Source organism: Paroedura picta, chromosome 8 (genome assembly GCF_049243985.1).
Source record: "Paroedura picta isolate Pp20150507F chromosome 8, Ppicta_v3.0, whole genome shotgun sequence".
NCBI classification, from domain to species: Eukaryota; Metazoa; Chordata; class Lepidosauria; order Squamata; family Gekkonidae; genus Paroedura; species Paroedura picta.
Genome location: NC_135376.1, coordinates 81,325,520 through 81,348,705, shown reverse-complemented (window position 1 = coordinate 81,348,705; position 23,186 = coordinate 81,325,520). Strand labels below are relative to the sequence as shown.

Sequence of the window (23,186 nt, the reverse complement as noted above, 5' to 3'; positions counted from 1 at the left end):
ACTTTTGAGAGGCAGCGTAATTCGAGGCTGAACAGCCATCACAACGGCACACTCTTTGTGAGCTTAAAAGACATTCAGTGCCCGCTGATAAAGAATGCATGACCAGATTATTTATGTTTATACTTATAGGCTGTCCCTCTCCTCGTGGTCTCAGTGGCCTTTTAATCCTCTCTGGGAGCGATATCCAATAGCTCTTACATTCTCTTAAAAATTCTAATCAGATTTGATGTAACTAAATTTAGAGACAGATCCCCCAATTTCACACATTTAGGAACGCTTTTCATTTCTTTTGCTCTAACAATGGTGTACAACCTGAAGTCCACAGAAGTTGCTGATGCCAGGTGGTTTCAAAGGGGGTGAAGGCGGTAAATACCCCCCCCCCCAATAACAAGTCATCCCCTGCCACAGCTTCCCTGAGGAAGGGCACTTTTCACATTCTTAGAATGTTTTCCTGTATTGTTCTCATTCTTTCCATCATGATATATAAAGAACAGTTCTCTATGCCATAGAGTCTATGGGACAGCCTTGGAGCAGAGAGGTGATCTTTGGATTGGGAAAACTTGATAAGGGCTGGAAAATAACCTGACATTCAGTTCTCCCTAGCTGCCTCCACCTCCTCCTTGTGGGAAGGATCTAGAGCAGTGGTCCCCAACCTTTCCGAGGCTGGGGACCGGCAGGGCATCGGGCCGCGCCCCCGCGGACCGCGCCCGTGTGGGCCACGCCCGCGGATCGGGCTGCGCCCGCGGGCCGCGCCCACGGATCGGGCCGCGCCCGCGAGCCGCGCCGCGCCCACGCATCGGGCCGCGCCCGCGGATCGGGCCGAGCGGGCGTGGCCCGCACAGGCGCGGCCCGGCCCTGATTCCCTCTCCCCGCCTCCCGCAGTAAGAAGCTTCCCGGGCCGCAAGCTTGCGGCCTGGGAAGTTTTTTACTGAGGGGGCGGGGCGGGGAGAGGGAGCTGCGGCCCGGTGCCATGGCCTTTGCGGCCCGGCACCGGGCCGCGGCCCGCAGGTTGGGGACCACTGATCTAGAGCATTCCATCCCCATCATTTGGGGGGAGGAGCCTGTCCAGGCAAAAGGCTTGTATTTTCAAAGGCAGCAATTACCCAATTACTAACAATAGTCCATCCTCACAGAGTTGTGGCTTTCATTCACACTTGGCCACTGAGAGTATACTAATGAGTGGGAAACACATACACAGGGGAGTTACTGGGCAGCTGGGAATTTTTGTTGTTGTAAAAAAACTCTGAAACACTGCTTGCTTCCCTTTTGCACATTTTTGGATTAGGGGAGAAAATTCTGCTTACCTGTACTAGAGCTTGAACAGCAGCCATTTGTTCAGATGTGTTTAAGCTATCGTTGGCTTCTCCCAAAGAAAAGGAATCAAACGAACATGACGTTTCCATATTCACAAGACAGTGTCGATTTCGTGCACTGTACTCTACCAGATTAATCAGGAGACCCAAACCCTGCAAGAAAAGCAAGGCCAGAAGTATAACGTTGTTATCTCCAACATCTACGGTATATTCATAACTGAAAAGGATGAGCTGCTTAAGAAGACAGAAGTTTTGTTAACAGCAAGAAGTCAAACTTTTAGGCATTTCTGGCTGCTGTATTTGTATCATTTAAGCATTTTACTGGTTTGGCAAACTCCAAGTATACGTACCTGATCCATATTTTAGGCATTGTAGAACTACAGAGCTTCTAAACTGTTTCTATTAAGGTATGATAATGCCTGTTCTTATACCACAAATTTCATTTTAGGTGAAATTCAGTAGCAGCTGTATATTAGACAAGGAGTGGTCATGTGGGCTGAACTCCACACAACTGCCAGTCTAGATCAATGCTGAATATTCAGATGACACAGTCAAACCAAAACTCATACATTTCTTTACCACTTATCGCATAGCTTTCTTTTTTAAAAATAAAGCTTCTATCATCAGTACACTGAAGACCAGTATTTTGTTCAAGAAGCTGCTGATTCTATGGCTTTTTTTTAAGTGACAGAATAGCCACTTTAGCTGCAGAATGGCTCTTCGGGGTTGCAGAAAGCCACAGATTTCGCTGAGCCAAATGGTAGGATACCAGCCAAGAGCTCTAGCTAAGTGCATTTCTGTCATTAAGTACCACTGCACTTTTAACAAGAGAAGCATTTAGGGTGGCAACTGATTTCATTAAATGTAATACAAACAGGATGCTTAAAACTGCTGTACATTTGCTACATGGACTTATTTTACAAAGAATGTTTCTCTTACCAGAACCCGAATATCGAATCTCTGCTCTTGAGGTAGGAACTTTGGAACCTGAAGCACACAATTCAGAGCTGTGCTGATAAGACCGTCTTGCTCGCCTGTCTTAGTGCTACCCCACTCTGCAAATATTTAAGACACAAAAGTTAAATGGAAACTAACAAAACAATCCCTAAAATAGTCAATCTTCAACAACAATTACAACCAATTAACACTCAATGGCCAGCGTCTCATTGAAGACTGAAAAACAGATTGCCTGCCCAAGCCCCACAGAAACACAAGTAACGAGGCTCTAACCCAAGGCCAGCATCCACATTCTTCCAACTCCTAACGAAACAGAACTGAAATGACCAACATCTCAAATTTAATTCTCCATGAAGCCACAGAGCACCTGTTTTTGCCACTTCTTTCTTCCATCCATCCACAACTCACCACATCAACTCAAAGATCAGCCTGCATTACACAAGATCGGGGGTCTTTTTTTTTTTTTTTAAGCGTTTCACCTGGGCAGCCCTTCCCTCCAGCATACACTCATTAACTTCACTGTGAGAAGTACAAAGGCCTACTCTTCCCTTCTGGCCTAGAAGCATTTAAACTAGGCACTAGTAGTTATTCTTAGTCCAAGCCAACTTGGGCGTGCAGAAACTCATTCCACAATTTAGCATGCCAGAGAATTAAGTGTTTGTACAGCACATTTTCTGTGTGGTAGAAGTTTTTGTGTCTTTGTTTTAATAAACATTCAACTTTCCACATCCATTTGGAAAATAAACTTTCCCAAGTCAGCTGTACTACCGCTGTGGCATGAAAAAATGGATCAGCGTACAGGCAAGAGGGTGAAGCTTCTGAATAACAGCTGCTATAGCTGTTATTCTGATACTGATACAACTGAACATCTTATGTTCCTGCCACTTCACTTTCCTTGCCTATCGTAGGTGCGTGAGTCTTTCTGTAAAGGGGGAAAGCACATAGGTCTGGGACTTTTCACTAGTACAAACCAGTTTTGGAGATAGGCCTCTGACACCTGGGATATATATAAATATAAATAAATGCATTATTTCCCTGCAATTTTAAAGTCTACAGCCATGTTCTATTGGGCCAACTATAATTATCTTCTTGTACGTCTCATTACAGAGTCACCTAACCTAAGTGACAGTTCGGGAATGCCCTTCTCTAGCTATCAAGTGAAACAATCCATCTAGCTGGCTTCTCTTTCAGTCTGCAAAGACGAGCGAGTTGCTTACCATTATCATTTGTTAAATTGAGTAAGACGCCAATGATGGCTCTCATACAGTCTTCCACTGCCTTACCCACGTGGTTAGTTACATTCTGGTGAGGCAGGGGCTTACTGTCTGGCAAGCAGATGGTGTCTTCAGCACGGTTGTATCTCTGGATCAGTTCCTCGCAATGCTGCAGTGCTCTGAAGGTGAATAACACCAAAGACACATAAAGTAAGCTCTTTCAATGTAACAATGACAGAAATTCCAAGCAGTTCACTCAACTGTTGGATGGCAAGTGAAACAGATTGCAATGAGTACGTATTAAAGCCATTCTCCATAGATGTAATCCCCACTACCATTTCCTTTGAAAGTGTCACCATGTATATTGGAACAGTTCCAGAGCGTGCTGTACAACCCATGACACTGTAGTACAAAGCACTTTACCATCACATCCTGGCAGATAATTGCTTAAAGGTAGAGGAAATCTTACCCTTCAGGCTTCTCCTCCTTAAAATACTGCTACTTTCCCTCCTTCCCTCCTAGCCCCCACAGTGTCTCTCATTTCCCTGTTTTCTTACTTTCACCTTACCTTTCTCGGTAAAAGTTACAATTATAACAGCCTATACACACCATAGTAAGAGTGGTGCAGAGTGGTAAGGGAGCAGACATGCAGTCTGAAGCTCTGCCCATGAGGCTAGGAGTTCAATGCCAGCAGCCAGCTCAAGGTTGACTCAGCCTTCCATCCTTCTGAGGTTGGTAAAATGAGTACCCAGCTTGCTTGCTGGGGGGTAAACGGTAATGACTGGGGAAGGCACTGGCAAACCACCCCGTATTGAGTCTGCCATGAAACCGCTAGAGGGCATCACCCCAAGGGTCAGACATGACCCAGTGCGTGCACAGGGGATACCTTTACCTTTTTTACGCACACCATAGTAAGAGATACTAATTGGTAATACACATGCATGTGCATGAAAGAAGAATCCATACTGTAATGTGTAATAAACACTCGTAAGAACTTACTTGGCTGAGGAGACTATGAGCTGTGAATCCTTATATGCTATCAAGTAACTTTGATTTTCTGGATTATTAACTGTTACCTAAAGGGGAAAAAAATCACACACAATCAAGAATCTACTTTTTGCTATAGGAACCGTAATTAGATTCTTCATTTAGCAAAATGGATGTAGTTTGTATTTTTCAACCCTCTAGCAAAGTTGCATTTTACATCTTCACAGCATGCCAAATAACATAAAATTCTCAGAAATCTTCTGCATCTGCTAGTTTTATTCCTCATTCCATACTGAAAGAACAATTAGAAAACTATCCATTTGATAGATCTTCTAAAACACTGGCACCTTTACAGGCTACTGTCTTTAATGAAATCATAAGATGCTAAGTGCAGCCACCATCTTTTCTCAATTACCATCTTAAAAACAACAATTATACAAAGTTATTGAATTTAGACATCGATAAAGTAAATTGGAGCAGCAATGGCATTGGCGCAGACCTAAAAATCGCTCTCAGGATAAGGGATGAGCACAAACCAGGATATTCTGGTCTGGGGCAATCCTGAATCAAACCCAAGAACCAAATCAAGCCCCCCCCCCCAGCAAACAAAAATGGACCAGCTGCTTTATACTCCCTTTCTCTTGGCCATGGCCAAGACATGACAGGAGGCAGGGATTGCCCAAGAAGGATGAAATGGCTGGCAGCCATTTAGCCAATCTATTTCATTCCCTCTCCGTGCTTCAGAGCAGGGGAAAGTAAAATCGAACAATGAAATGGTTTCCAGACATTTAAGCCACCCATTTTCACTCCCCCACTCCATCCCCAGCACCAGCAGTCCATTTTGTTTCCCCCTGCTTGGAAGAAGCTCTGAATCCGACAAAAGTCTGGAAAATGTTCGGGGAAGGCTCCTTCCCTAAACTTTGATTGAGGGGTAACAAACCGGGACAAATTCTTGACAAATTTTGCTTTGTGAAACAGTTTCTGCTTATTCCTGTGCAGGATGAGTCTTTTGAACAGACCTCCCCAAACCTGAGAGCCAAAGGCCACATATATATAATATAATTTAAAGAAGGGCAACCACTGAGGAAAACAAAATTGAAAACGGTTCAATCTAGAGGCCGTTCTGGTTGTGCTTATACACATAAACATATAAAAGAAGAGATAAGAAACGTTTATTTGTATTTATTGTGAAATTGTTTAATATAGCCCGGGATAGGTTCTGTTTTCTGTTACAATAATTTTGAACCGTCCCTTTCTTTTTGTGGTGTATTCCTGTGCAGGATGCAATCTCATGCACATGTATTTGGAGTCAGCCTAATGAATACATGGGGTTACTTCTGGATTAACTTCCAGAGAACTGAGCTATCTGTTTTGATAAGGTGAACGTATGTTATTTTTAGTCTGCTCCTTGAAAAACACAGTAAATTCAAGGGAGCCATAACGCCCCTGCCCCTACCTGGTCCCGGATGAACAACAAAAACCTTTGCTGTATAAGCTATAGTCCTCTCTTGTACCTTGAAGGACCATGTCCAGGTTTGATCAAAAGTCCCAAGCTAAAAGAATAGTACAGTACTCTACCTGCTGAATCCAACTAATATGGATTGTACAAGAATTACAGGAGATTATATGAAATGGCCTGGAGCTCAAATTTTCCTGCTCTCTGATACTACCACCCAGCAAACCAAGGATTTTATACTTACACTTTCTAAAACCCGTAAACATCTTTCTGCTCCCCATAATGAAGCAACCAATTTCTCTTCATTTTCGTCACTGCTTAAGTGATCCACACATTCTTTAACTAAGAAGCAAAGAATATACATTATCACAATCTGTTACAATGGCTTTTCTGGTCAGAGAGAACACCAAAAGGCCCAACATATAAGTCAGTTTCAGAAAGACAACGTTACGATTCACAAAATCTAGAATTCAGCTGTTAAGAAGAAATCCTATCAATTCTGGATTTTGTTCTCTATCAGACAACTGCCAACACAATTAATGTTCTTAGAGTGCACATTTTTCTTTTCCAAGAGTTGGATCATGATTTTAGATGACCAAATTACTATAACCCTCCAAGAAACTAAGTTCAGAAAATATACCTGATAAACGAAACCACCATCTCATACTGTATCTGTGTTTTCTTTAACATATACAAAAACATGCCTGTGCAAGGTAGATAAACATTATTGTGTGAATGCTACTACAAGGAACAATGCTTATCTACCATGTTCTTTAAAAATTATCTCAGAATTATGTTCTTAATGACAGGACGCATACCTTTATCTACAATGTGATCAAGACCGCCAAGAAGCCGCAGCTCTTCTTTAAACCAGTCCCCTGCCCGCTTTGATGTGAGAGAGAGCAAAGTCTCCATTGCCAAATGCCCAGTCTAGAGGAACACACAAATACAGAGAAAATTAATTTGCGAGTTAGAGCAACGCCCAACTGATTACTTTTGGCACTGATGCTGTAACCTCTGCCTTAACTATATGAAGCTTACAAGGTAAAAGCTGGAGAGCCATGAAAATGCTTTTAACCTCTGTACTTCTCAGACCATTACTGCAGCTTAAGCAAGTGTTGCTAAAATATTGCCCTCTATCCTGGGATGTTTTGTTTTTCCTGTTTTAGAAATACACAGTCACTGCTACAGGACCCTGCATTTAGCCAACACCTTACAGCTTCTGAGACTTGCAGAGCAATCTCAAGCTGCATTACACTGTTCCAAATCAGTTTAAGTCAATGGGCTTAGAAGGGTGCAACTGTCCAGGACTGATCAGTTGTCCTTTTTTGGCAAGAAAAGACTCCTTCCCTGAAAGATGAAAGTTCTGGTGTTGTCTCGTCCATCCTATTCAGAACAACAGGACTGCCAAGTTGTGCAAAAAAACAACTTTGAAGCTACCTCATGACAGTATATACTAGAATAGTATATATTATTATTGCCTTAATTCCAACAGAGCTACACATTAAACAGTTTCCTCCAGTGTGAATATACTGCATGGCAGCCAAATACATAACATGCAATTAAAATGCTGGTATTATGTAATTACATGATTTGTCTCCCAGTGTGCCTTGAGACAATAAGTAGTTCACAAAAACCATCAGTGCTTAATTACAAAATGTAAGGATTCAGTGATTTTACTGGAACAGGCTGCTTTTTCTGCATCAGTCACTATGCACCAACAAACATAGAGCTGAAAATGATCCTGTTAAATACTTAAGCTTGATTTTAGGATTCAAGGGGCAAAATCTATAAACAGCAGCTGTACAGAAAGTGGCCACTATGTTCAGTACGGGGGTCTTTTCCCCTTGTATTGTATATATACTACCTGAAAAGGTAATTTTTGAAAAAGTTTCATCTACCAAATAGCGGCAGCATGTCCAATCAATTTCACAAACACTTCACGTTTGAAGAATTGTAGGTAAAAGTCACATGACCTACCGTTATATTTTCCAGATCAAGGTGTTTATTGTGAACAGTTTCACAGAGTCTTCGGATTTTCTCCTTGATCTTGTTCATATCCTTTTCATTGAGCAACCTGGAAGAAGAATCTTGCTCTAGCTCCAAAAGCCGAATCATTAAATCTAAGCTGGCTCTATCTAGGTCCATGTTCAAGCGATCTCTGCTCAGGATATACATTAAAGCTGCTGTACAAAGCGATAGGTTCTTCAATAGAAAGAAAAACAAAGAGAATTACAATTCCCCTGTTCATGAATCAAACCAACAGTTTTAATTACCTTTTCGCATGCATATACCTAACATACTGCACAAAATTTACACATTTTAACTATCTGTAATACATTACATAAACATAAATATTGTACAAAATGCATACAGAGTACAAACAAATTTATGACATCAAACAGCAAAAAAATGGTGGAAAGGGATGAACTAACAGAAGAGGCAATGTTTGGTCATCCCTAGTGCTTTGTTAGCAAGCAGCTGGAGCATTTACTTCATCCAGAAGTGCCAGTTGTGTCTTGGTAACTTAATTTAGAAATTAGACCACTGATATTTACAGGATTAACTTCCAAGGCAAGCATACTGGACTACAGCTACACAAACCAATACGAGTCAGCCTACAGCAAAATGAAATAAAAAATAGTGCCGTGTAAGAGTGACACTTCAAACCACACTGAGAGTCACTTTTGTGTTCTTCATAGTTTAAGGCAAGCACATCACTAAGCAAACCACTGCATGCATGTTAATCCAGCTAATCAAGCCCCTAATGTCCTATGTTCCCACCTTTTCAAAACTCCTTTTCTCTCTCTACTCTCTAGCATTATATCATCTCCACCTTCTATATTACAGAGAGTTGTTTATTCTTTCTTTGCACCAAAGATTGCACGTCCATCCATTACCCCCGTTCACACTGCCCTCCTCACATATCGCTCTGCATTTCCATTGTTCGGAATCACTTCCTCTCTCTGCAGCTCACATTGCCATCTTTTCTCCTTTCTCATCTCACAGGTCTTTCAGCATTTCCAATGCTCTCTTCTTACTTTTTCATCCTCCTACAGTCTCTTCCTGGCTCCCCTACCCCTCACCTTAAGTCAGTGGCAACAGCACACAAGTCTTTAACTCCCCCCCCCCCACCAAAACACACACACACTGACCGTTTTCGCACTGGAGACTTTGTGCCAGGCCACAGGCTGGAGTCTGAGCCGGGGCAGATTGCCCCGCCTCTTCCTGCTCCCACACAGGGGAGCATTTGGCCTGGTGCGCCTCGTCTGTCCCGGATTTGTCCTTCTGCACAGGAGCCAGATCAGTGAAGTTCCCAATGTGGAAACGGTCACTGGGTGACACTTGCAGAAGGAGTTTGTACTGCCTGGCTAGAACAAGCAGAACCAAACACCTCTGAGCCCAGGGAGAAGAACAATATAAGGCAAGTAATCTCCATCCATTCCCCCACCTCTTGTCACTGTAATAGATTAGGAAGGGCCTCCCAAATGTGGAAAAAAACACCACAAACAATGGGTACTGAAGTCTACCAAGAGGCCCCTATCACCCTATGAAGATAATAATCCTCAAGAGGCAGTAGCCTGACCACCAGGCCAGTGAAACATACCACAAGGCAAAGCAAACACATTTCAGTCTGTTAGTCATAATCCAATACATGTTTAGGAAAACATTTTGCTCCAAGACCTCTCTACATGGCATAGTTTTGAAAAATGATATTAAGTGCCCAAGACATGCATACCTGGTGATGCTGTGAGTCATCCAGTGTTTTGAAGACCATAGCTACCATTCCATGTGCTCTCAAATGCATTCGGAAACTGGGCATGGCGCACTTGGTCGCTAGGCTGATTACACTGCCCACAGAAGGGGGGGAGGAGGGAGAATAAGTCATAGTGCATTTCACATAGTATATCACAGACAACAGTTGGTTTTTCATGACAGAGGACAATCTGCATAAGCCACATGCCTATCAATTAAAACATCCTTTTATTTTACAAGCACATCCTTAGTACCTGCTGAACAATGCCATTCTTGTTAGTTAGGTTTCATCTTTGGAACTAAACATCTTTGGAGGAATGCTTATAACCGAAATCACAACTATTAAAGAAGCACTTTAGAACTTTTCTTCATGGGATGGGAAGGCACAGAATTTAGAGGTCTGCACCCTCACAATTTTATCCTGCTACTTCTCAGCAATCCTGATTGCAAAAATCTGGCTTATTGAAGTGCCTATCCTTTAATCTTTCACAAAGCAATAATTACACATTACAATGATATACAGTTTTTGAGGAAAAGAAACTCTCTCACTTAATAATTAAAAACAATCCATTTTGTCAATAAATTCTACTTGGCTCTTATCAGTAGACAGTTTAGTGCTGTTAGATCTGTTGACTGGACAGAGAGAGTTGCAGTGGGGGGGGGGGAGATGTCACGCCCCTTTCGGCTCTCTTGTGGAGTCCCACAGGGGGTGATGCTCTCCCCTACACTTTTCAACATCTACATGTGCCCTCTGGCTCAGCTAGTTCAGATGTTTGGGCTAAGTTATCACCAATATGCGAATGACAGCCAGCTCTACCTCCTGATGGACAGCTGCCCATACTACGCCAGGAAACATTTGCCTCCAACACAGAGATCCTGTGGTTTGGGAGGTAGGGGCCACATCAGGAAGCATGCCTTCCCAACCTGGCCATGGTGCAACTTAAAATCATGCCCAAGACCAAGAATTGGAGCGTGATTTTTGATGCTTCCCTATCGATGGAGGTGCAGGTCACCAGAGTAGCATGCACGGCACTTTTCCATCTATACCCGGAGAGACTACTAGCGCCCAATATGTTCTCAGATCACCTGGCCGAAGTGATCCATGCAATGGCCACCTCTAGGCTTGACTTCTGTAACTTGCCCTATCCTGGCCTTCCCTTATGCTTGACCCGGAAATTGCAACTGGTACAGAACGCAGCAGCTAGGGTTGTCACAGCAACACCTTAGAGGGCGCACATCAGCCAGTGCTGAGGCAGCTGAATTGATTTCTAGTCATGTTCCATATCAAGTTTAAGGTTTTGGTATTGACCTTCAAGACCATCTGCTGTCTGGGCCCCACATACATGAAGGACCATTAACTCCTAATGCACCTCACAGGGTCCTTTGCTCTATGTGTGCACACCTGTTGGTGGTCCCTGGCCCAAGGGAAGTGCGCTTGGCCTCAACCCAGGGCCCAACCTGATGGAATGAGCTTCCAGAAGAGCTAAAGGACCTGCAGGAGCTCTCGCAGTTCCGCAGAGCCTGTAAAAAGGAGCTCTTCCGCCAGGTCTTTGGTTGAGGCCAGGCTGATTAAAATCTATGGGCCCCTCCTTGCCACATCTGGGACAACAGGCTGATTCAATATTTTCTTCTTTCCCCCAAGACATGGGATAAAGGGGTGTACTGAGCATGGGGAAATGGGTGGGGGTGGGTTTAGATTACATGCCACTGTGATTTTCTTAAGGGGTGGGGATTTTCTCTGTTTTATTTGGGGGTTTCAAATATTGTAACCCACCACGAACCAGCTAGTCTGGGAGTGCTGGACGACAGTGTATAGCTGGAAGATATTGATGTAATGAATGATTTAATCGAATGAATAAACAAATGAATAAAACCTCCTGCAGTCCTTTGTAACAGGTTTGCAAGGGGCTTTCAAGATCAAGTGTAGCTTTATCTTTGGTTTAGTTTAAAGCAGGACAGTTGATGCCCCAACTATCTTTTATTTTGGATTATTTCATCATTGTGAGTTATCAAGTCATTCAGGCAATCTTGGATTCATGTCATTATAGTTAAGGACAGTAAAGAGATGCTGGAAGGGGTATTTCAACATTTATCAATGCTTCTTTGATGAAAGAATTCTAATTTCAAAATAAAGTGGTACTGATCAATCACTGGGGGAGGAGCAAGTGTCTGCTGCCAAATTCCTCAGCAGGGAACCAATGTCAGAAATCCCCTTCTTAGGATCAGCAGTTTCTCTGCCTTAAGTTGCGATGAATAATAATAATAATAATAATAATAATAATAATAATAATAATAATAATAATAATAATAATAATAATAATAATAATAGCAGCAAGTAACCTATCTATTCATTTGGCCTATGAATAGACACAGTTGTGTACTCCCAACCTCATGGTGCAACTTCCTCAAATCTGCATACACTGAACACATTTAAACAGTTAAGTCTACTATGGAATTGGTCTTCCGTACTTAAAGGCTCTTCTTACCTAAGGCAACGTGTGTTTAGGGGCTGATTGCTCTTCAGTCCACTTAACAAGTATTCAATATCATCTGTGAACTCTTGATTTTCGCCAAACTCCACTACATCATTGAAGTGCTTGACGTGCTGGACGACAGTGTATAGCTGGAAGATATTGATTTAAAGCTCGGTATTAATGTATTAGCCCAGATTTTTAACCAACAGCTTTTCCTCATTGCATCAAGAATGCATCAACTTCACTTGCAAGACCAGAGATCTACTTTTTTAAACAGGGATTTTTCTTTACTCTGACACTAGTTCTTCTGCTTTCAATTTACAGTACTGAATAATGCTTTTCCATAAATATATTTTGGTGAAATGGTAAGTATTCCACTTACTTCTTTGTCTTCTTTCCTACATTTCAAGGCAGTTACTATCTCTTGATAGGGCTGAGTAGGTAATGTCACCGTTTTTATCACTTTGGGAGGTGGTGCAGGAGCTTTAAACACACCATCATCTTTATGAATTGCCTCCTTTGAAGATAGACTTACCTATTGATAAAAAGTACTACAGTGGGTAGACGTTTAAGCATTAAGCACCGAATAAAGAACAGAACATTTCATGCGCATGCCGCACTCAGCCTTGAGATTTTCAGAGGCACAGCCTCAGCTCCTCGAAGGTGAAAATTAGATCAGTCGTTGCACTTTGTACATCATAATCATTAAACATCAGGCGTTTCACATTTACAGTTTTCAAAGGGCCCCAAATGAAGCGCACTGTAAAATTCTCCCTGTTCAACTTAAGAATGAAAATTGAGACTAATGGAACCATTATTGAGTTTCAAAAAACATTTTAAAACACCTGCAGCTGTCAGCTACCCTCCACTTTTATTTCCCAGAAGCTCCATCCATGCCAGGGTTGTCACAGAATCCTCCTCAAGAATATTCTTTCACGGAAAACAGTTCTACCTTCAATTACAGCCAAGAAAAGAATTCTGCTGATAATTCACATCTCTAGATATCTGATAGTTAGCTTGGTGTAGTGGTTAAGAGTGGTGGCCTCTTCATCTGGAGAGCCAGGTTTGATTCCCCATTCCTCCACATGCAGCCAGCTGGGTGACCGTGGGCTAGTTACGGTTCTCACAGAGCAGTTCTGTCAGAGCACTCTCAGCCCTACCTATCTCACAAGGTATCTTATGTTAGGACAGGAAAGGATGGCAACGATAAACCCATTTCAGACTCCTATGAATAGTAGAAAGTGGTATATAAAAACCAACTCTTCTATACTAACAGATACAGACTTTCAGGGGGGTGTTTCATGCCACATTTGACTAAACAAAGTCTGAAAAATGGTAAACATTGTGCAGCATGGTGACCTTCATTAAAGTCAATCTGTTTTGCTACACTACTAAACCTATAATATATTTTTATAATATATTTTCCCCTACTTTGTCTTGACACGTTTTATGCATATTAAATGAATTCTACCCTATGGCAATATGCTCAATAGTTTGAATACAGACTAAAATTTCTACTGACAGAAACGCTCTACCGCCAAAGAAAAGTTTCCTGCCGGCCCCAGCCCACTGATCTTCCCCAAAACGCTGCTCCTGAGGAACAGGAGGATTTGCACTAGAGCAGTGGTCCCCAACCTTTCCGAGGCTGGGGACCGGCAGGGCATCGGGCCGCGCCCCTGCGGACCACGGCCGTGCGGGCCACGCCCGCGGATCGGGCCGCGCCCGCGGGCCACGCCTACGGATCGGGCCGCACCCGAGCCGCGCCCGGGCCGCGCCCACGGATCGGGCCGCGGGCGCGGCTCGGGCCGCACCCGAGCCGCGCCCGCGAGCCGCGCCCGGGTCGCGCCCACGGATCGGGCCGCGCCCACGGGCCGCGCCCGCGGATCGGGCCGAGCGGGCGTGGCCCGCACAGGCGCAGCCCGGCCCTGATTCCCTCTCCCCGCCCTCCCGCAGTAGGAAGCTTCCCAGGCCGCAAGCTTGCGGCCTGGGAAGTTTTTTACTGCGGGGGCGGGGCGGGGAGAGGGAGCCGCGGCCCGGTGCCATGGCCTTTGCGGCCCGGCGCCGGGTCGCGGCCCGCAGGTTGGGGACCACTGCACTAGAGGTTAAAGTAGCCAGTTCAAACATAAGGAAATTTCCTATGCAGACAACACTTTATGACAGAATTGACATATAAAATCCTGTGTATAACATGCTCTAAAAGCACACACATCTATTCTGCAGAACATGCATCCATGACCAAGTTGCAGCCAGTGTTCTACTGTTTAGCCTCAGCCCTCTTCCCATTACAGGCTGAACCAAATCAGAAAGTTTTCTCAGATGAAAGCACAGGGGGCCTGTTAGTAGTATCCAGCTACAATAATTCCCTCCCATACAACCTGCTTTTATGAAGTCACTTACACCCTACACTGAAGGGAAAGACTTAGTTGGCCAGGATATGTCACATATGTTATCCACAACAGGAATATATTTTGCATTCTGAGAATATCTCTGAATATGCAATTATGGGATGAATCAAAAGTGTACACAGAGAACAACTGCAAAGATTCAGATGCTATCTTTTAAAACAAGGAACCCTGTTTTGGTCTCCAGGGGGAAAAACATAACCAATGCAGGCACTGGGATGTATGGACGCATACATCACCAGTTTAGGTATATAGCCAAGTGCAGAGGAGTGATAATGTACACCCCAAATACACGACCACAAGAGCCAATTGGTAACATTACTTCTGCAATCTGGATAAACCTTCCCTGGGACAACTTCAAGCCTCAAACTACTCCTAGACTAATGAACAACAGCTGCCACACTAAACCATGACACAACCAGGACTGTCATTTTATTGCAACCCTAATTAATACCCGAAATACTGCTCCTGACATTTTCTCCCGCAACCTGCAGATGTGTCCATAACTACTTCTGCCAACCATGATCTCGCTTTCAATGCAGCATCAAAGGAAAGGGGGAAAGATACACCCTACTCACTGGGACACTTGGATTCTTCACCACCTGTGGTGCTGGAAGAGCCTCAGATTCCGGATGGTTCCAATGTCTAGCATTGTATACTGCTTTCGTTGGTGACTGCAAAACAGACAAAAGACACCTCTTTATGTATAATCAAAACAATAACGTTTCAAAGCAATTTATTTTATATCACTCATTTGCACTTCCTCAAAACATTTCTCGGGTGTTTTCATTTTTAAACTTACCTTTCAATGTCTTACTTCTTAAAAACAAATAAACACAGCAGTACTACTCTCTTCTTTCACTGAACCGCTTTCATGACAATGGACTGCATCCAAAGGTAATTTTTTATTTACATTGCATTTATATACCCCCCTCCTTCCTGGCTCAGGGCAGTTCACATTAGGAACTTTCATATTACAATGCAATACAATAAGCATCTTGAAATACAATCTTTAACAACAGGAACTTTTATTGGATAACACAGTTCATAATTTAACATTTAATATTCAACAATCAGCAACTCAGCTTTTCTGCCCTGTGATTCTGTTTTGCCAGGGGTGGGAGTTGGAGTTCTGCTTGTTCCCCCACTGCATATCGCAAGGCAAGTTCTTGAGGATACCCTGAGCCCCAGGAGCAGCCTTTTCAGGCTGATCACTGGACTGCATACAGAGCAAAGAAGAATCAGTCCAAACTGCCCCATTCCCTCCTCTGGTGAGAATGCATTACACTGGTAGGAAAATAACTGTTGGGTTCAACCCATTTCATTTGTTGCTGCATACACAAGACATGGCAACCATAAAATGATTCCTTAACATGATAAAGGATCTAATTCTTAAGCTTCCTTAGATTGGCAGAATTAATAATACCGTAAATACATACAATCTAAGGGGAACGCAAACTTTTAAAACTTAATTTGCACTTAGAGTTTGTATCAATTAACATACTCTGACACAATTATTATTTTTAAAAAAGAACACAGCTTGTTAATATGGCTTCCTCTGCAAGGTTTAAAAAGCTACTATAATCCTTCACTGATCAGGAGACCAAAGATGACACCAAGGCTTTTTAGGCAGCCATTATTTTTCACTACTACCAACCCCCTCCTCTTCTGGGAGAAAAAAGGTTCATTTTTCATTTGTGCTGAAGTACAGAAATGGCCTCTCCTGATGCTTAGAAGAGATGCCTGCCATTTCTTATCTTGCCTCAAGCCCTTGCTCAAAGGAAGGATCCAAGCAACTGCTGCTCAGCAGAGGACCACATCATCTTTTACCACTGGGGAACAGATTTGTGGATGCCCACCACTAGCAGCTGTCACTAACAGGCCCTTAAATGTACCTTTACAAACAATATCTAAAATCACATGCACAAGCTTATAAGGCAACTTTAATACATATTCTCAATGAGGCAGTGAACTTTCTGAGCACCTCTAAACCCTTTCAGTGTAAAAACTGATTCAAAACTTCTGTATTGATGATGTATGTTGGCTGGTTGCTACTTGAAATTGGGGCTAGGTAGTTGGCACCATGTCCTTTAGCAACATACACTGTGTAAATCACAAAGTAACATCTATTCTTTACAATCCTATTGCTTCTGCATTCATATTTCTTACCTGACAAACAATCATTACTCTGTCCATGCTGACAGCAAGTCAAATGGTTTGTTTCCTTATGATATTCAGTTTGGATCTGGTTGTTCTCTTGGGGGTGGGGAGGGGAAACAGGGAATTTCATCCACAATCATTTTCCTTCACAAAAGGATCCAACAGGGAAGAATACTCCTTTTCTGCTGCCACATCCACCTCTTAACAAAAGCACTGATGAAATAAAGGCGTGCACCAAAAGGCAAGAGATAAAGGGCTCTTGGATTATGGATCAAGCCAGGGGATTCTGTAAGTGTTCCAGAGTTTTCAGAAGGGGTCTGGTTCTCCCCACAATGGATCGAAGCAGACTAGCTGGCGATAGACCTGAGTCTGTGACTTACACTGTCTGTGGCATGTTTGTATTTTTAACCTCATGGTAACTTTAAATACACATCCACCAAGTGCAAGTTAGTAGCACTCCTGGAGGAGAAGGTACAGAAGCTAGAAGAACGCTGGTCCACACTTTATTCTATAAAGAAGGGTGAAGAGTTCTTAGAAGGAACTGGATGGATCCATGGGCAATGGATGGAAGAATGTTACTCAGTCGAAAAATAAGATGTTCTGCCCCTCTGATTCTCAGAAATCGTTTCCAGGATCTGCCTGTGTATACTGACTCTGGACTACAGAAACAAGGGCTATTCCCCAGCACCCCCAAAGCTCCAAAGGTGTTTCAAAGGCCCCTGCAGATGAGAGGACTAGCTCTTTTTCTCCCCAACATATTAGGACTAGGAGACACGTGCTGGTAATTCGGGATTTCCTATTGAGAGGAGTAAAAGCCAAAGTGTGTTGACTGGACTTCTTGTCTCGTGAGGTATGCAGTCTACTACCTGGCACAAGAATCAAGGATGTCACAGAAAGGGTGGAAACACTTGTAAAGCCCAAGGACAGATATCCCTTTCTGCTCATTCAAGTGGGAACAAATGATATCGCACGGTAAAGTGTGGAGCATATGAAAGTAGACTATATGGCCTTGGGGGTGGGGGGGGGGAGTGAAGGACTTGAGAGCGCAGACTGTGTTTTCATCAGTTCTTTCTGTTAATGGCCAAGGCTTAGGAAGGGAAAGAAAATAACACAGAAAAATGACTGGCTACGTCATTGGTGTCATTGGGAAAGGTCTGAATTCTTAGACCATGGATCACACTACCATAATGAGGCTCTTCTATTGGGAGATGGTTTGCACCTCACGATGGTGGGTAAAAATGGAAGCAGGACCTTATAACCAGGGAGCAAGAAATAACCAATGCAACTAGGAGAGTGTTAAAAAAAATCTGAGCTTAGGCTAGCAAGAAATGCTAAAATCAAACAAAAAAGGTTCTTTAGTTATATTCCAATAAGAAAAAGAATAGGGACATGGTAGACCATTGCAGGGACAAGAAAGTGACATTATAACAGGTAATGAAAGGAGGGCTGAATGGCTCAATTCCTACTTCTCAGTCTTCTCTTGGGAATCCTGCTCAACGTGGCAAAATCATTCCATGCGATGAGGGATGGGAGTTGTGGCCTAGGATCACTGTAGGGGTAGTTTATAAATGTCTAGTTGATATAGTTATTGAAAAGTTGGTAAAATGTGGTATGGATCCTAATACTGTCAGATGGATTAAGAACTGGTTGAAAGATTCTACCCAAAGGGTACTTGTAAATGGGTTTGTCTTCTTCTTGGAGAGGAGTGATGAGTGGAGTGTCTCAGGAATATGTCCTGGATCCTGGTTGCTGAACATATTTATAAATTATTTGGACAAAGGAATAGAAGGGTTACTTATTAGATTTGCAGATGAACCTACAGGGGGTAGCAAAGGGGTAGCAAAGACACCGGAGGGGTAGCAAAGACACCAGAAGACATAAGCAGAATACAGGATGACTTTGTCGGGCTAGAAAACTGGGCTAAAATGAATTTCAATAGTGATAAATGTAAAGTTCTTCATTTAGGAAGGAAAAATCTTATGTATGGGCGGAGACTCGTCTTGGCAGTAGTATGTGTGAAAAGGATCTGGGAGTCTTAGACAACCATACACTGAACATGAGTCAGCAGTGTGACTTGGTAGCTAAAAAGGCAAACTGTATTTTGGGCTGTATTAAAAGAAGTATAGTGTCCAAATCACAGGAGGTAATGTTACCTCTGTACCCCTCTAGTAAGACCTCACTTGGGAGTACTGTGTTCAGTTTGGGGCACCACAGCTGAAGAAGTAGAGAAACTGGGCTGTGTCCAGAGGAGGGCTACGAAGATGGTGAGGGCTTTAGAGACTAAGGAGACAAGTTGTATGAGGAAAGGTTGAGAAAGCTTGGTCTGTTTAGCCTGGAGAGAAGATGACTAAGAGGTGATATAATAACCATCTTCAAGTACTTGTACCGATGTCGTATAGAACAGTGATCCCCAACCACTGGGCTGCAGCCCGGTGCCGAGCCGCGGCTCCCTCTCTCTGCCCCCGCAATGAGAAACTTCCCAGGCCACAAGTAAATCGGCCGCCAAAGTGGCCTATTAGCTTGCGCCCTGGCAAGCTTCTTTCTGCGGGGGGGGGGGGATCGCGGCCACTGGCGCAAACACGCATGCACAGACCTGCCACGCATGCACAGCACCCCGATCGCCCTCCCCCCCACCGGTTTGCAACCTGAAAAAGGTTGCAGACCACTGGTATAGAAGATGGAGCAGAGTTGTTTTCTCTTGCCTCAGAGGGTCAGACCAGGACCAATGGGTTGAAATTAATTCAAAAGAATTTTCAGCTAAACATCCAGAAGAAGTTCCTGGCAATTAGAGCGGTTCCTCAGTGGAACAGGCTTCCTTGGGAAGTGCTGAGTTCTTCTTTGGAAATTTTTAAGCAGAGGCTAGATAGTCATCTGAAGAAATGCTTTTATGAACTTAGGTAGATTGTGAGTGGGTGGGCAGGATGGGATGTCCCAGTGTTTGTCTCTTGTGGCCCTTCCTTGTATACACATGGAATTGCTGATCACTGTGGGATGGTAGCTGAATTTTCACCAGGCCAGGCTGGATTCTCGAGATTTTTTTTTTTTGGGGGGGGGGGGGGAGAATTACCTGGACATGAAATTTGGGTCACTGTGGGTGGGCAGGTAGTTTTGAGTTCCTGCATTGTGCAGGGAATTGGAATAGATGACCCTGGAGAACCCTTCCAACTCTATGTTTCAACAACGGCAGACCCATTTCAGCGTTACTACTTACCCTCTTTGGTCCACTAAATATCTTCCGGGTGTTTTCCTTAGATTTATCACCTTGCGGATTTGTGGATTTCTTATTGCTTTCAGGAACACTAGATGAATCTTCTGTAAAATCCAGCAGTTCTGTAAGAATGTTGACAAGATGTAACATTATTGTAATTTTTCAAGTGTGCTTCAAGAAGTAGACTTCACAGTTATTGTAGATGAAAAGTTTCACACATGCTGAGGACCAGATTCAGACTGTTGGGAAAACCTAAGGAATTATACTCTGAAGGATGACAATTGTTGCCTCTATCACCCCACCCCCCATCTGAGTAGAGCAGTTCACAATCTGAACAGAACAGAACTGCTATAATCTTAAAATGTACCAAAAAAACAGGGTCCATGGTGGTAAAAGCATGTCAAACAAGGAAAACTATTTAATGGCACAAATGAAGTCTCTTTTCACAGCATCTCAATGCTACTCTACATTCTAAGAGGTCCCATCTACCTCCCATCTCTAAATGCAATGCTAGTTGTTTATGTAAAGTTTTCCTGGGAAGATTAAGAACAATATGGAATTTACAAACTATAATCTTGTTGCAAGCAAAGAACTACAGAAACTTGCACAGGGCAGCCAAAGCTTACAACAGAAGACTCATTCAAGATCCTTTCTTTAGAAACATAAAAATATTCATTCTAAGGATTAAGCAAGGCTCCAGGGTTTAGGCCTGCCAGAAACCATCATGCTGCAAAAGGAACTACATTTTCTGAGTTGAATAAAGCAGCATATAAAGCTGAAAATACAAAAGCAATGCCAGTTGATTGATGAGACTTGTATGGCTGGATTTTAAATAGAAGTGGCCTATTTGGCCTATGGAATTCAAACAGGAGAAGATAGCTGTTTAAGCAATTTTACTTATTTCCACATGCAAATACCACAGAATATTAGTTTGATCATTACTGAACCCATGCCCCTTTCAAGAAGCCTATGCCTAATCTGGCTTTAAATGTGGGAACAAGCATCTTTTAAAAATTGAGTCTTTGGTAACAAAATTTCATTCCAGCATAAAGTTTCATAAACCCATCTGAAAAAGCAGGCTCTAATCCACAACTTGTAATGCTAGAATAAAATTTTGTTCATCTTTGAAGCACTATGAATCTCCTGTTTCTGTAGCAACAGAATGATATGCAATTATAACCCTTTAAAATGGTTGTTTCTCAGAAACTGCACAATATGCAGGGAATATTTTTAAGCTACGTTTTTCGGAAAGTTAGTTTTCCACATTGAAGACTGTGGGAGAATCTAACGTGAGTAGCCACAGACAAGTAATTATCAAGATCAGTTTTGCAAAAGGTTACAAATATGAAAGCTATAGCCAATTTACATGACATACTGAGACAACATTATACCATTAGCAAAGCCTTTTCTTACTAGTCAAGCAGCCAAGCTACTATGGTGTAGTGGTTAGGAGTGGCGGTTTCTAATATGATGAGCTGGGGTTGATTCCCCGCTCCTGCACATGCAGCCAGCTGGTTGACCTTGGGCTTGTCATAGCCCTGATAGTGCTGTTCTGACCGAGCAATCTTTAGAGCTCTCTCAGCCTCACCTACCTCACAAGGTGCCTGCTGTGGGGAAAGGAAGGCAAGGCAATTGTATGCTGCTTGGAGACTCCTTTGGGCAGTGAAAAGTGGGGTATAAAAACCAACTCTTCTTCATCAGTGCGACCATTTTCCTCCTTGAAAGTTACATGCCCAGAGAAAAGAAAAATCTTATCTTCTATCAGGCTTTGGAGTAGGCAGAAGCAAGGAGTCTCTCACACGGATTTTCATTGCTCTCAAGTTAAGCAACGTGACACATGAAACCAGTCCACACCTCTTGACTGGGAAAAGGAGTTTCTTTTGCTGACTCCGAAGTTCAGTGTTATGCAAAACTCCACCTCCCCTCCGAACTCGAAGAAGGGGAAAGGAGGCTCACAGAGCTCTGATCGGTAGCGTTCTCAGTGTAAAGATCAAAGAAGAAAATGAACACACTGGAAATACTATCTGGGCTCTTCAAACATTTATCTGCCTTATTCACATGATACGCTACTTGAATATGGGAGGTACTGGCAGTGGGATGACAAGTGGGGAGGTAAGTTAGTATTCACTACTGTCTCCAACTACTCAAAGAAAGTAGAGTAGAAAGTTTCTCTTTTGACTCCCCACTTACTTCAGCCTTGATAATAGCTCAGAAAAAATATGAGCTTGTTAATTTCTGATTTACTTCTAGAACAACGCGTGGAGCTGGCTTGCAGATAATGCCATCTTATCCCTATTAACTCCAGCAGAATCTGCAGACCTCCAACCAACCCAAACTGAAGGACTGGGAAGGGGGGCAAGTATTAACCTTCATGCGTTTCTCCCCTTTCGTAGATGACACAGATGGTGAATAACCCTGACTGAATATATCTTGCTGCAGATACTACGGACATATTGGAACTGAGTTTCAGTGATCTGAGATGGGAAAAAATTTCCATTTGTAAATATAGTGTCTTTTTGTCTATAGCTATTAGATTTGTTGCGAATCAATCATGTTAGATGGGCCAAATGTGTGATATGAAACAGACAAACCTTCGAGGATGTGGTATATTTATCTTATTTTGTTAAGAATTAAATTCTTGATTTGAATTGGAAAACGTCCCCAACAAAATCATTGCTGAGTTCAAGTGAAAGTGATATCTGGCATGGGGCTAAATGCCCACCTCTCCCCCAACATTATTCTGGGGTACTTTGATCATAAGCAAGATGCTGACTTGCCAGGATCAGAACTTCAAGATTGCCATAGAGCAGTGGTCCCCAACCTTTTTATCACCAGGGACCGGTCAACGCTTGACAATTTTATTGAGGCCGGGGGGAAGGGGTAGTCTACTAGAGGGCCAGTCATTGGAGGGCGGGCTTAGCTGGCGGCCGCTATGGCTTCTCTGATTGGGCAAACGGACGAGAAGGATGGGGGAGCAAGCTGGCCTCTGATTCTTTATGCCGTGGTTGCTGAAGGCAGTGAGCAGGAACCTCGTTGCCATGGAGTTGTGTGGGCTGCCCTGGGAATAAGGCGCTCCTGGATGTCAGATGAGGGAGTCCTACTCAGAGCAGGAATAGAGAAGGGGAGTTTTGTGACCTAGACTTCTGCAAAGTTGGGTCGAAGTTAGTGGGCTGAAGCACCTAACTTCTTAGACAGAGCTGCGGCCCGGTACCAACTCATCCAACAGACCGGTACTGGTACCCGGGCCGTGGGTTGGGGA

The 23,186-nt window shown here is 43.2% G+C and overlaps 1 protein-coding gene across 1 annotated transcript in view; it reads right to left on the bottom strand.

Moving 5' to 3' along the window:
• WAPL (WAPL cohesin release factor) overlaps positions 1 to 23,186 on the bottom strand; it is a 57,254-nt gene that overhangs the window by 6,393 nt on the left and 27,675 nt on the right. Inside the window, exons 4-15 of the mRNA XM_077350616.1 lie at positions 19,931 to 20,049; positions 15,138 to 15,233; positions 12,540 to 12,692; positions 12,170 to 12,306; positions 9,667 to 9,778; positions 7,908 to 8,132; positions 6,746 to 6,857; positions 6,172 to 6,269; positions 4,484 to 4,560; positions 3,488 to 3,663; positions 2,253 to 2,368; positions 1,305 to 1,466 (exon numbers count right to left, since the gene is read on the bottom strand). Of these exons, the coding sequence (XP_077206731.1) occupies positions 1,305 to 1,466; positions 2,253 to 2,368; positions 3,488 to 3,663; positions 4,484 to 4,560; positions 6,172 to 6,269; positions 6,746 to 6,857; positions 7,908 to 8,132; positions 9,667 to 9,778; positions 12,170 to 12,306; positions 12,540 to 12,692; positions 15,138 to 15,233; positions 19,931 to 20,049 (1,583 nt within the window). The remainder of the gene's footprint in view (positions 1 to 1,304; positions 1,467 to 2,252; positions 2,369 to 3,487; positions 3,664 to 4,483; positions 4,561 to 6,171; positions 6,270 to 6,745; positions 6,858 to 7,907; positions 8,133 to 9,666; positions 9,779 to 12,169; positions 12,307 to 12,539; positions 12,693 to 15,137; positions 15,234 to 19,930; positions 20,050 to 23,186) is intronic.